Here is a 14075-nt window from a genome sequence, read left to right on the forward strand (position 1 = left end):
AAAATTTAAACAGCAATTTTTCATTATTTTTTGACTTATCCCTGGTTGAGCTTTATAAAATCAAAGCACAGAACTAAGATGGTTACTCTAATCTTTCAAGTAAAAGAATATGTTTTCATTATGCAAATTACTGCCCCCAATTTCTGTCTTCAGTCTAGTATGGTAATCACTTCAGTGACCCTGTATACTTGCAAATATCTCCTGGGATATTGGTCTGCATTGGCATTTGCTACAGATATTTTCATCTTTCCATGAATGTGACTACTTGAATTCATTCACGGTTCCTTTCAGTTATTTTTTTGTTGTTGGTCTTCCAGTTATTCTTATCTCTTTAGTCCAATGAGCCTCATTATGCCTCTAAAATATGTACACCTCATTATATTCTGCTGTTTCTGCATCTTATGACATCAATTCTTCAATACTTATCCCATTATTCTTCAGCTATGAACATTTCATTAAGTGTCTCTATATATTAGTCCTCCCCTTTATCCATGTGGGATATGTTCCAAGATCCCCAGTGGATGCCTGAAATTGTTGATAATACTGAACCCTATATACTATGTTTTTCCGTAGTGTAGACCTTTTAGTATTACCACATAGTACCAGAATTAACCTGTCCTCCATGTTTGGTGCCTTCTTGTGTTGTGGTTATCATCAAGTAAAATGAGTCTTATTTGAACACAGACACTGCAATATCTTCACAGTCCATCTGATTCCTGAGATATCTGCTAAGCAACTAATGGGCAAGTAGTGCATACAGTGTAAATACAATAGGAAAAGAGATGATTCACATCCCAGGTCAGACAGAGTGGGATGATGCAAGTTTTATCATGCTAATCAAAACAACACACAATTTAAAACTTCTAAAATGTTTATTTCTGGGAATTTTCTTTTTAATATTTTCAGCCCACAGTTGACTGCAGGAATTGAAACTGTGGAAAGCAAAACTGCAGATAAGAGGGAACTACTGTATATATGTTTGCGACGTGTGCATGTGTGTGTGAATATAATCATGATTATCTGTAAGTAACTGTGGTGATGTTCTTCATATCCAAAAATGATAATACCAGTCAGCTTTCTGTATATGTGCTTTCTGATGCTTCTTTTCTCCTGCTATGGTGAGTACCACATGTGTGATCTTATCAAAGTACAAACTAAACACCCTTGTATAGAAAGGTTATTTTTATAGCCTTATAATTAAATAAAATTAACTTATTCACATAGAGATTGGACTTAAAATTTTTTTATTGTAAACAAATGGCATACATGTTGTTTCTCTGTTTGTACATGGAGTAAAGGCGTACTATTTGTGTAATCATAAATTTACATAGGGTAATGTTGTTTGATTCATTCTGTTATTTTTTCCCTTCCCCCCACCTCTCCCACCCCTCTTTTCCCTCTATATAGTCCTTCCTCCATTCTTGCCCCCCTCCCTAACCCTAACTCTAACCCTAACACTAACCCCTCCCACCCTGGACTTATAATTTTTAGCCTAATTGTCCTATATCACAACCAGGTAGACTAGTCTTTCTATATTGTACTTTCTTCTATGCATACCATTACTTAATTCCATATAAACAATAAAGCATATAAATATATCGCACTTCAGGCAATTTTGATAGAACATAATTCATGTTTAGTTAGGAAAATAAGTGGCAATTAATTTTTCAATAATATTTTTAAAGGTAATACTCAGTTTTATAGTATATATCTGTGGCTAAAACAAGGTACAGTGTTTAAATACAATTCTTAATTTCTCCATTCTGTTTAGGTACCTCATTAGGTTTTCACATTTTCAATATGCATCTCTTATTTGGTACATATATTTAACAATCTGTTTGTTCAGTGTCAATTTTGAAGGGCCATAGTCTATATTTACAGCATTAATTTAGGATTCATAACATAGGCAGTGGAAAAAAATATTGTAGTTAAAATTTTTAAAAAATGGAAATTGTCTCAAAAAAAGAATAGCATCAAAATGTCATATTCTTGCAAAGATGAAAATTTCCAAGATGAGTCTTTCTTTTTTTAATAGCCTTAGTTATATCCTAATATAGGACCAATCCATGACAGAAAAGTCAGGAATTTTAGAATATTGGATTCTGTGGTTCAAAATCACAGAAAGAGTAGTAAGAAAATATTTGCCCCTGTGAACCACACGGCAGTTTATAGGGCACTGATTAAGAGATTATCACCAGGCATGGTGGCAACACGCTCTTAATCCCAGCAGCTCAAGAGACTGAGACAGGAGGATTTCAAGTTCAAACCCAGCCTCAGCAAAATCGAGATGCTTCCCTCCTGCCCCTTACCAGTACTGGGATTGAATCCAGGGACACTCTACCACTGAACTACATTCTCCAACCCTTTTTTTTTTTTTATATTTCAAGACAGGGTTTCATTATGCTGACTTTGAACTTGCAATCTTCTTGCCTCAGCCTCCTGAATGTCTCAGATTATATGTGAGTGATACTGTTCCCAGCTCCCTGACCTCTTCTAATATACTCCCTTCACTTCCTGCTTCCTAGCTGCCACATGAAGAGCTCTATTCCACCATGCCCTCTCTGCCACAATACTCTGCCTCACCACAAGCCCAAAAGCAATGGAGCTAGGAGCTAACATTGAAACCTTAAGCCAAAATAATCTTACTTCCTTTAAATTGTTTTTCTTAGGTATTTTGTGAAAGCAACAGAAAGCTATTAACACAAGACCTTTCCCCTAAATCATTCAGTCTTTCTGAGTTTATATATGTGAAATCTGAAATATGTAACATCTATAATGCACTAAATTTTGTCTACTTAGTCTTTCAAATGAAGTTGTGGGAAATAAATCATGTTGGAATATGCTTAAGAACAATCACTGGTTAAACATTTATTTTAGTGTCTTATAAGTAATCACTAAGCTTTCTTTAAGTATGTTATATTCATTTTTAAAGTTTTTTGAATGATGTAAACTTTCAAATCTATATGGGCTTCAATTTCTTAGTAACTCTCTTATACCTTGGCCATAGTCAATATTGTTCTTACTGATGGTCATTTGACCAGATAAGTATATATGTCAAGACTGCCTTCTTTAACTATTTTGGTGAGTGCAATGAATAGCTGTTGGGTGAAAAGAAAAGGAAAAAAAAAAAAAAAAAAAAAGACCTTTTAGCAACCTCTCACATATATTAGGTGGGATGGTGTTTTTTTTTTAATTTTGCAGTATTGATGCTGTTGCAATGACATAAATAAACTTTTTGAGGAACTTATAATTAATAGCAGAAGATTTTATGTCCATGTTTTATATTAGAAACTCCTGCAGAGAATATTTCCATCAACATTGTTACCTACTATACTATTGATTCATACAAATAATAGAATCTTGGTTAGCCAAGATGAGGACAGGAACTCCATTTTGGGACCACTGAATATAGAACTTTCCCTTCTCCTCCTGTAAAGCTCTCTTAGAGCTAACTATACAGGGAACTTTTATAACTGTGGAATCATTTTGATTCCTAACTTCTTAATGTAGCAAGAAGAGTTTATCTGGATCAGAATAAATACCCACCCAAACCAATGAAATATTTAACTTTTATCCGTTAGAGAATGCACTTGAGTGTATACTCACTTTCATACTCCACTTCAGAACCTGGCTTAATTTGATGTGAATGTCCATTGTCAGCCATTTGAATCTGTTCTTTCTGAAGATACTTTTTAGGCAAATCATCTCAGTTTAAAAACACTAGCACTCAGGCTAGCAGGGAATCTGTAAATCACAGGTATATGGGGAGCTAAATCTTTTATGAGTGTCCTGTTTACAACCTGAAAAAATTATCCCTTTTTCATCCACTACTCTGCCACTGTTTTCTTGCAACACAAGTAAGCATGCTGCACAAAAAAACAGTGTACCAGTCAGTCTCTTCCACTGCTTCCTTGTCATCAGCCTCTTGAGGTCACTTATTGGATATGGTTAGGGTTCCTAGTGACACATAGCCCTACCTTTTGGATTTCTGACACTTACTACATAACCTAGAAATATGTATATTTATTGTATGAGCTTCATCTTTATCAAATTGAAGACGTTATTTTACAGAATTTAGGGAATGCAGTGTGTGACAGAAAGGAGAACAGAAGGGACATTATCGCCTCAGACTCTGAAAGCAGGCCATAGCTTCTTGGCATGCAGCCTAACCTCCAGCAAAATTAAAAGCTCAGTGCAGTCTGTGAAGGGCTACAGACTCCCACCACCAAACGTTCCTAAATAAGTGTATTAGTTGCACTAATTACATAGTGTAGAAACTGTTTTTGTTTATTATAAATGGAGTTCTCATTGGAATGGGGCAATTAGAGGAAAGGAATTTTGCTGATGTTTTTCCTGAAATTACATTTTTCAGTAAGTCCTTTGCTTGCCACTGCTTCACCTGCCTACTATTGCTTCTCTACCAAATTCGAAATTTAAAACAATCATAATATCCTGGCGAGAAGTTACTGCTTCTTGTTCCCGTTTAGGCTTGAAGACTAAGCCTAGCTTTCTAAAATCACATTCCCAAAGTTTATTCAACTCTAATGCTTAGGCTGCACCTATGAGCAAGGGGAAAGGATTGTTTAACATCGATGTAAGTATCTATATGTATGCAAGAGAGACTGCCTCATGTGGTGAAATAATATGAATTTGCAGGAAATTCTCAAGTGGATCATTTGGTTACACATTGAATGAAATCTAGTACTGACTGCATAGAAAGGCCCTTTAATTGTTTGGTCCTAAACTCTAATGAGAGACACATGGGTATAGTTGCTTATGTAATGAGGAGGTATGTCTGACATTTGTTCCTTCAGGTCTTTTGTGTCTGCTGCCAAATGAAATTCCTTACCATGTTCCACTAGATTGCATATTTTTCTCCAAACATTTTTCCCTTCTGTTAGACTCTTAGACCAAAAGTTGAGGTGAGTCATGCTTTTCTTTTTGAAGAGACTTAAACTGTACTGGTATATTAATACCAACTCCAAAAGCTGGACTAATCTAGCAGAAATCCAGTCTCTCTTAAAGATAGCAACCCCTATATTTATCATAAATTCAAAATAAAAAGATGACCAGTCATATATATTGTTAAGTCTATTAATACTCTTAGCTGAGTATGAAGCATTCCTTTCTTTCCAGATGACATGCTTCATTTTTTTTTCTCCCATGATATATGAAAGTCTTTAAAAGCAAGCTGGTATGTGTGTGCTACAATTATGACATTTCTAAATATAGTTATATATTGAGATGAGAGAAATGTTCTCATCAAAAAAATCTTTTATCCTTGCCTTTAAAACAGTTTTATCAAGAAATAATTCCTATACTATACAATTCACTAATTTAAAGTGTGCAACCCAGGCTTAGTTTGTTAAAGCGCCTGTCTAGTAAAGTGTGCAACCCAAAGGTTTTAACTATATTCAGAGATATGTGAACCATCACCACAACCAATTTTAGATTGTTTTCATCACATTAATAAGAATACCTATCTCTTTTAGCTATCATCTTCCTATCTTCTGATTACCTGTCCCCCAAAACCTAAACAACTATTAGTCTATTTTGCCTATTCTGGATGTTTTGTATAAATAGAGTAATATAATATTGGACCTTTTTTGAATGACTTCTTTGACCTAGCATAATATTTTCAAAATTCTACCATGTTGTAGCATATATCAGTCCTTTGTTCCTTTATCTTTTTTTTAATATTAAAAAGCACACCTTAACCATTTTTAAGTACACAGGTAGCCAGATATGGTAGCACGCCCCTGTAATCCCAGCAACTTGGGAGAATGAGGCAGGAGGATCACAAATTTGAGGTCAGTTTCAGCAACTTAGGAAAGCCCTAATCAACTTAGCAAGAGCCTACCTGAAAATGTTTTTTTATTATTTATTTATTTTTTAATTTTTTACAGACTACATTTCGATTCATTGTACACAAATGAGGTACACCATTTCATTTCCATGGTTGTACATGATGTAGATTCATACCATTTGTATAATCATACATGTACATAGGGTAATGATGTCTGTCTCATTCCACCATTTTTTATACCCCACCTCCCTCTTATTTCCTTCTACATAATCCAAAGCTCCTCCATTCTTCTCTCACTCCCCACACCCCCCCACCCCCATTATATATCATTTGCCACTTATCAGGGAAAGCATTCAGCCTTTGGTTTTTTGGGATTGGCTTATTTCACTTAGCATGATATTCTCCAATTCCATCCATTTATTTGCAAATGCCATAATATTCTTTTTCTTTATGGCTGAATAATATTCCATTGTGTGTGTGTGTGTGTATATATGTATATATATATATATATATATATATATATATATATATATATATATATATATATATATCTCTCCACAGTTTCTTAATCCATTCATCTGTTGAAGGGCTCAGTTCACAATAGCTAGATAGTGAAAATAATTTTTTTTTAAAAAAGGCTGAGGATGTAGCACATTGATAAAGCATGCTTGGTTCAATCCCCAGTAACAAAGAAACAAATAGGGAAGATGGTGGTGGAGATGCATCTCAGTGATAGAGGGCTTCTGGGTTCAATCCCTACTACCTGCTCCCCTCCAAAAAAAAAAGGTACAGTTCAGTACTGCTAAACAGTTAACACTGTTGTAAGTTACCACATTCTGCTTTTTTCCTCTTCTTCCTCCTCTTTCTCCTTCTTCTCATCCTCCTGATCCTCCTCCTCTCTGTCCTCCTTTTCTGGATATTGAACCCAGTGCCTGGCACATTCTAAGCTCTACAACTGTGAGCTGCATCCCTAGACCTTTCTATTTTTCACTTTGAAACATGTTCCCAGGCGAACCTCTAACTTGAGATCCTTCTGCTTCACCCTTCTTAGTAGCTATAGGTGTGCACTACTATGCCCAGCAGCCACATTCTACCTTATGTTCTTATTTCTTTGACTTATTTAGATATCTCATATAAGTGGAACCATGAAGAATTTGTCTTTTGGTGATTGATCAATTTCACTTAGTATGAGTCCTCAAGGTTTATCTGTGTTATAGCTTGTGAGAGGATTTCCTTCCTTTTTAAGACTGAATATTTTTTAATTCACCATTCAATGTATATACTACATTCATTTTATGGATAGTAAAACTGATACATTTTATTTATCTGTTCATCCATTCATGGACATTTGAGTTGCTTCCATCTCTTGGCTAGTGTGTCTTATGTCTGTGAACATGGGTGTACAAATATCTCTTCAAAAAGCTGGGCATGGAGATGTGTGTCTGTAGTCCCAGCACTCCAGAAGCTAAGATGGGGGGATCATTTGAGTTTACATGTTCAAAACCAGCTGGGCATCTCAAAATAAAAATATCTCTTCAAAATCTTACTTTAAAATATACCCAGAAGTGGGATTACAGAATCAAATGGTAGTTATATTTCTGATTTTTTTGAGGAACTGCCATGCTATTTTCCATAGTGGTTACAACATTTTAAATTCCCATCAATGGTGTGTATGGGTTCTAATTTCTCTGCATTCTCACCAAGTTTTGTCATTTTTTGTTTTGTTTTGTTGATAGAAGACTCCTAATGGGTATGATGTAATATCTCATTATGGTTTTCATTTTCATTTCTCTGATAATTATTGATAATGAGTATCTTTTCATATCTTTTTTAGCTATTTGTATCTCATCTTTAGAGAAATATCTAGTCAAACAGTTGGACCATTTTCTACTTGGGTTATTTTATTTTTGTTGTTGTGTTGTAAGAACTGTTGATATATTCCTTTATCAGAGATATAGTATATATTCTTTCCTCCCATTCCATAGACTGCTCTATTGATGATGTTCTTTGATGAGCAAAATATTTAAGTTTGATATAGCCCCATTTGTCTATTTTTTATTTTGCCTGTGCTTTTTGACATGATATCTAAGAAATCATTGCCAAATTGAATATCACATACTTTTCCCATTTTCCTATAGGGATTTTATAGTGTTAGGACTTATGTTTAGGTCTTTAATTGATTTTGAGTTAATTTTTATGTATGGCATAATGTAGGAGTTCAACTGTATTCTTTAGCATATGGGCACCCAGTTTTCCCAACAACATTTGTCAAAGAAACTATCTTTTCCCCATTTAGTGGTCTTGATGCCCTTATCAAAGATCTTTTGACAATAGGTGTGAAGGTTTATTTCTGGGCTCTCTATTCTGTTCCATTGGTCTATATGTCCATCTTTATGTATCATACTGTTTTGAGTTTTGTAGTTTTCTTTGAAATAAGGAAATGTAAGTCTTCCAAATTTGTTCTTTTTCAAAATTCTTTTGCCTATTCAGGGACCCTTGAGATTCCATATGAATTTTAGAATGAGTTTTTCTATTTCTGTAAAAAATACCATTGGGATTTTTATAGGGATTGTACTGAACTGGTAGATTTGGGGGGTGTAATATTGACTTTAACAATATGAAGTGTTCCAATACATAAACAAAGATATCTTTCCATTGATTTATATTTTCTTCAATTTCTTTGAGCAATGTTCTATAGTTTTCAGTAATACCTCATCCTTTTTATGAGTATATAATATTTTATCGTACAGGCATGCCATATTTTGTTTGTCCATTCATAATTGATGAACAGTTGGGTTGTTGCTGTCTTTTGGCCTCTATGAATAATGCTGCTATAAATATCCATTTACAAATTTTTATGTGAACACATTTTTATTTCTCTTGAATTTTCTTGACTTTTAAGAATAATTACATTTAAATAATCATCATTATGATTGCTTTGAAACTCCAGGATAGTAAAAGACATTTTAAGTATGATTTATATTTGTTTCTATAAGTAGATACAAAGAAAATGAATAATAAAATAAAAATAAATAAATAAAAAGAAAATTTAAATATAGCTTTTTTTTCAGAAACTTGAGAAATCAACTTTCTCACACACCAACTATTTTTTTTTTAACCAGGAATTGAATCCAGGGGCACTTAACCACTGAGCTACAAAGAAAATGAATAATAAAATAAAAATAAATAAATAAAAAGAAAATTTAAATATAGCTTTTTTTTCAGAAACTTGAGAAATCAACTTTCTCACACACCAACTATTTTTTTTTTTAACCAGGAATTGAATCCAGGGGCACTTAACCACTGAGCTACATTCCCAGCGCTCGCTCTCTCTCTCTCTCTCTCTCTCTCTCTCTCTCTCTCTCTCTCTCTATGTATATATATATATATATATATATATATATATATATTTTTTTTTTTTTTTTTTTTTTTTTTTTTTTTAATTTTGAGACAGGGTCTAAGTAGGTTACTTAGGGCCTTCCTAAATTGCTGAGATTGACTTTGAACTTGCAATCCTCCTCCCTTAGCTTCCCAAACCACTGGGATTATAGGCATGCACCACCACACCCCGGCTCACACAAACCAACTTGAAAGTCCTTACACATCAATTTTGTAAATAGTTGAATACATAGTTGACAAAAATATGAGTCATATTCAGAGTGGCAGTAATCAACAAGAATTCACTATTTAAATGAAGTCTTGAAAATATATTGTTCCCTTGGGCAGCAAAAAGGAAAATGATAATACAGATTTAGAGAAGTCATGATTATAGGTCTGGAGATCAGGAAGCTTTGTACAATTAAAAAAAAAAAAAAACTTGACAAGAGGAATCCAGATGGGAAATAATGAGAGTAAAGGTGAGGTTGCAATATATCCTTCCCTATTTTTATTCTCTTTGGTTAAAGTTGGTTATATTTTATTACTAAGAACTTTTTCTCCACTTCCCTGATATTTTTTCCTTAGACATAACCATTAATGTATTCAGTGATTCAACAAACCTTTGCTGAATACTTTCTGTGCACTAAGCACTGTGTTAGAACCTAGTATATGAAGATGAGTGATAGATGCTGTGACAATAAGAAATTGAAAGCCTGATGGAGAAGTCAAAGAAGTTCCACAGATAACCATAATACAATGTAAGAAGTATATAATAACAGATGGATACAAATGTTATCAGAATATTAATAAATGTAGTCCCTCTGAAACGAGATCTCTACCTTCTCACCAGAGAAATTTCTAAAAGACAGATCTCATTATTTGGTAAGAGGCTTTATATTCTGCTGGTAAGTTAACTTGAAGTCATTAGTCTGTTTTAAAGTTCCTTCTTGGATTCCTGGTTTTACAAGATTAAGTTTGAACTCCCTTGATCCTGTCTCATTTGTCTAAAATTCTCCCCTCTTCTACCTGGTGCTTTTTACCCTTTAAAATTTAGCTCAGGTGTTATTTCATCTAGGAATATTTTCTAGAAGTTCCACAGATTCTTGGTTGGGTTGTTTTCTTTATGCCTCTGTATGACCCTGTGCTTATTTGTGTGATTGTCCATATCTTATAATCCTCTCCATATTTCTCCTCTTCTTCTTTCTCACATGTACTATAAAATTCTTTTAGGACATCAGCTAAGTCCTACTGGTATTTTTGTCCTTAGCATTTAGCATATAGTAGATTCCCAGTTGATGAATGAATGAGCAATTTAGTCAATGAATTCATTTGCCCTGGCAAAAGTAAGAAAACCAGTGAGGTAACATCTGATCTAACCTTTGAAAGATGCATGAGATTTACCAGGAGGAGGAAAGGGGAAAGAAAAAAGGCACTCCTGTCTAAAGCAACATTATCTGCAAAGGCACAGAGACCAGAAAAAAACCCAGCATGTATAAGATATGACAAATTGCTGATCCAGTCCAGGAATGTAGCTCAGCGGTAGAGCACTTGCCTAACTTGATTAGAATGCATGAAGCCCTAGGTTTGATCCCCAGCACCAAAAAAAAAAAAGACAAATCATACTATTTTAGAAACTAGACATCTGTCAGAAACAAAACTCAATGCTTATTAGAAACAAAGTTTATTCTCAGTATAAACATTTCCCATATTGTGATAGATGACTCTTTAGCTAACACTGAAAAATTCTTATATTAGGATACAATTATTATTTTATTGCCTAATAAAGTTTCAGTGGCATTTAAATAACTCTGTTATTGTGTATATGCATTTTTCTCAAACCAAAATTATTATTTGAGCATCCTCAGAAATTTGAGAAATATTTTATGGTGTTTGTTTATTAGGATGGGGGTGGGGAGCAATTATTATTGCAAACTACCAGAACAAATTTTTACTTTAGCTTCCAAAATCAAAATCTTGATCAAAACTGGAAATCCATATGTAGTAGAATCCATATGTAGTGGAATTAAGTTTAACCCCTATCTCTCATCCTCCACAAAACAACTCAAAGTCAATCAAAGATTTAGGCATTACACCAGAGACTCTGCACCTCCTAGAAGAAAACTGTAAGCTCAGCATTCCATCATGTTGGCTTAAGAGCCAACTTCCTCAATAAGACTCCTAAAATGTAAGAAGTTAAAACAAGAATCAATAAACAGGACAGCATCACATTAAAAAGCTTCTTCACAGCAAAAGGAATAATCAAGAACGTAAATAGCCTACAGAATGGGAGAAAATCTTTGCTACCTGCATCTGAGAGCTAATCTCCAGGATATATAAATAACTCAAAAAACTTAATACCAAAAAAAAAACCCCAATCAATAAATGGGCAAAGGAACTGAACAGATACTTGAAAGAAAAAGAAATATGATCCGTCAACAAATGTATGAAAAAAAATGTTCAATATCTCTAGAGTTAGAGAAGTGCAAATTAAAACCACACTGAGATTTCATCTCACTCCAGTCAGAATGGCAGTTATCAAGAATACAAGTAACTACAAATGTTGGCAAGGATGTGGGGAAAAGGGTACACTGCTACATTGGTGGTATGACTGCAAATTACTATAACCACTCTGGAAAGCAGTATGGAGATTCCTCAAAAAACAAGAAATTCAACCACCATATGACCCAGTTATCCCATTCCTCAATATATATCCAAAGGATTTAAAGTCAGCATACTACAGTGACACAGCCACATCAATGTTTATAGCTACACAAGGCATGATAACTAAGCTATGGAGTCAACCTAGGTGCCCTTGCCCTTCAACAGATGATCTCCATCATTATCAGTAAAATTCCTAAAACAGTGAAATGTACTGCACTGGATAAAGAAAATGTGATATGTATACACAATGGAATATTACTCAGCCATAAAGAAGAATGACTTTATGACATTTTCCAGAAAATGGATAGATCTAGAGACTATTATACTAAGTGAAATAAGCCTGTCCCCAAAAAACAAAGGTCAGATGTTTTCTCTGATATGTGAAAGCTAACCCACAATAAGGGGGGGTGTGGATTAGAAGTGCATGAGTTTAGACAAAGGCAAATGAAGGAAAAGGAGTGGGGACAGGAATAGGAAAGACCAAGGGATGAATTTCACTTAACTTTCCTATGTACATATATAAATACACCATAGTGAACCTCCACACCATGTACAACCACAAGACTGGGATCCCTAATTAGAATAAGATGTACTCCATGTTTGTACAAATATGTCAGATTATATACTCTACTGTCATGTATAACTAAAAAAACAAATAAAAAATTAAAATAAAGGTGAATCAAAATTAATCCATTTTCTGAGGATAGATTTCTAGAAGGGAAATTACCAAATCAATGGATATGAAAATGTTGAAGATTTGGCTTTCTTTTTAAAGAACATCATGTTTGGGTTGTTAAAGGATTAATGACACATCATCAGAACACATCTCTGTTGATTGTATAGCAACTCACATTCAGGTAATCTCTGCAAGCATTACTCTGGGTTTTCTGAATGTATTCTTTTATTTTAAGTACTAGGATACACCTTTTCCATCTATATCCTATTCCCTGGGACAGAAATCGGGAAATCTGACTGAGCCTATTATAAGCAGTGTCAGACAAGTGCTCATGTCCATCTTGTTTATGGCTGCTTTCTCACCCCACTGTTCACAATAGTCACCTTTCCTTCTTTTCTTTCAGATGGAATGGGACGAGTCCTTGCTCAAGATGTATATGCAAAAGACAACCTACCCCCCTTCCCAGCATCAGTAAAAGATGGCTATGCTGTCCGAGGTAAATGTTTTGGTTTTCTTGAACTCATCATACTCACAACTGTATTTTTTCCCTTTTTTTTTCCTTTTGGTTATTTATCTCAGCCCAGGCACGCAATTACTATTACATGTATTTCCCCCCGTGATCATTAGAATAACTTAAATTCACAGAGAATCATGCTTATCTACAATTATAAATTTTCGGGCACAATCATAATTAAAACTTTTCAATGAAAATATGATACTTATAAGAGAATTCTTATTTACAAATAATATAAGGGATCAAATAAAAATACAATTACTATAATTTATTTTTTGACCCCTATACATGCCAGACAGCAGTCAATATTTGTCTAGAAGTTTTCTAATGTTTTCTGTTGAAAATAAATATATGGTCCCAGGAAAATGAGCATAGGGATTAAGTGAGGAAGTCTGTTCTCTTGCTTTAAATTCAAACATCAGTAAAGGGCTTCATGTACAGCAAGCATGAGGGAAATCTCTCTCTGAAAGATGCCATATTTCAAAGCTCTGGAGCCCCAGATGGTATTGGCAGCTCATGCCCTCAGAGTTGCCTAGGATTGCATAAAGCAAAAACTAAATAACACACGCCTCCCCAAAATCCAATCTAAGACCCCAAGATGAAACTAAACTAAACTGCTTAGAAACTATTTGTTGGATTTTGGTGTTTTTTGTTTTGTTTTGTTTTGTTTTTCCACATACAGAATGATGTTTTGAAATATGTATACATTGTAGGATGATTCAGTTGAGCTAATTAACATATGCACTACCTAACACTTATTTTTTGTGATGAAAATACTTAAAATCTACTCTTAACACTTCAAAATACAGTACATTGTTATGATATTATTAATTATTGATTCAAGGCTTATAACAAAGAAATGTTAAAAATTTTCTTAATTTATCAGCATTGTTTAAAAGTCTAGTTATTTATTTTTAACTGAAACATAAAAATTATATTTATTAATGGAGTACCATGTAATTTCAGTACACATATTTATTTTGTAATATTTTAATTAGGTTAAACATGTCTGTCTCCTTATAGGCCAATTCCTTTTTAAT

At 33.9% G+C, this 14075-nt stretch overlaps 1 protein-coding gene across 20 annotated transcripts in view; it reads left to right on the top strand.

Moving 5' to 3' along the window:
- The window catches only part of Gphn (gephyrin), a 641988-nt gene that overhangs the window by 537137 nt on the left and 90776 nt on the right, over positions 1 to 14075 (top strand). For all 20 annotated transcript variants that reach the window (XM_047539524.1, XM_047539518.1, XM_047539521.1 and 17 more), the window contains one exon: positions 12925 to 13017. In XM_047539524.1, the coding sequence (XP_047395480.1) occupies positions 12925 to 13017 (93 nt within the window). The remainder of the gene's footprint in view (positions 1 to 12924; positions 13018 to 14075) is intronic.

This window comes from Sciurus carolinensis, chromosome 2 (genome assembly GCF_902686445.1).
Source record: "Sciurus carolinensis chromosome 2, mSciCar1.2, whole genome shotgun sequence".
NCBI classification, from domain to species: Eukaryota; Metazoa; Chordata; class Mammalia; order Rodentia; family Sciuridae; genus Sciurus; species Sciurus carolinensis.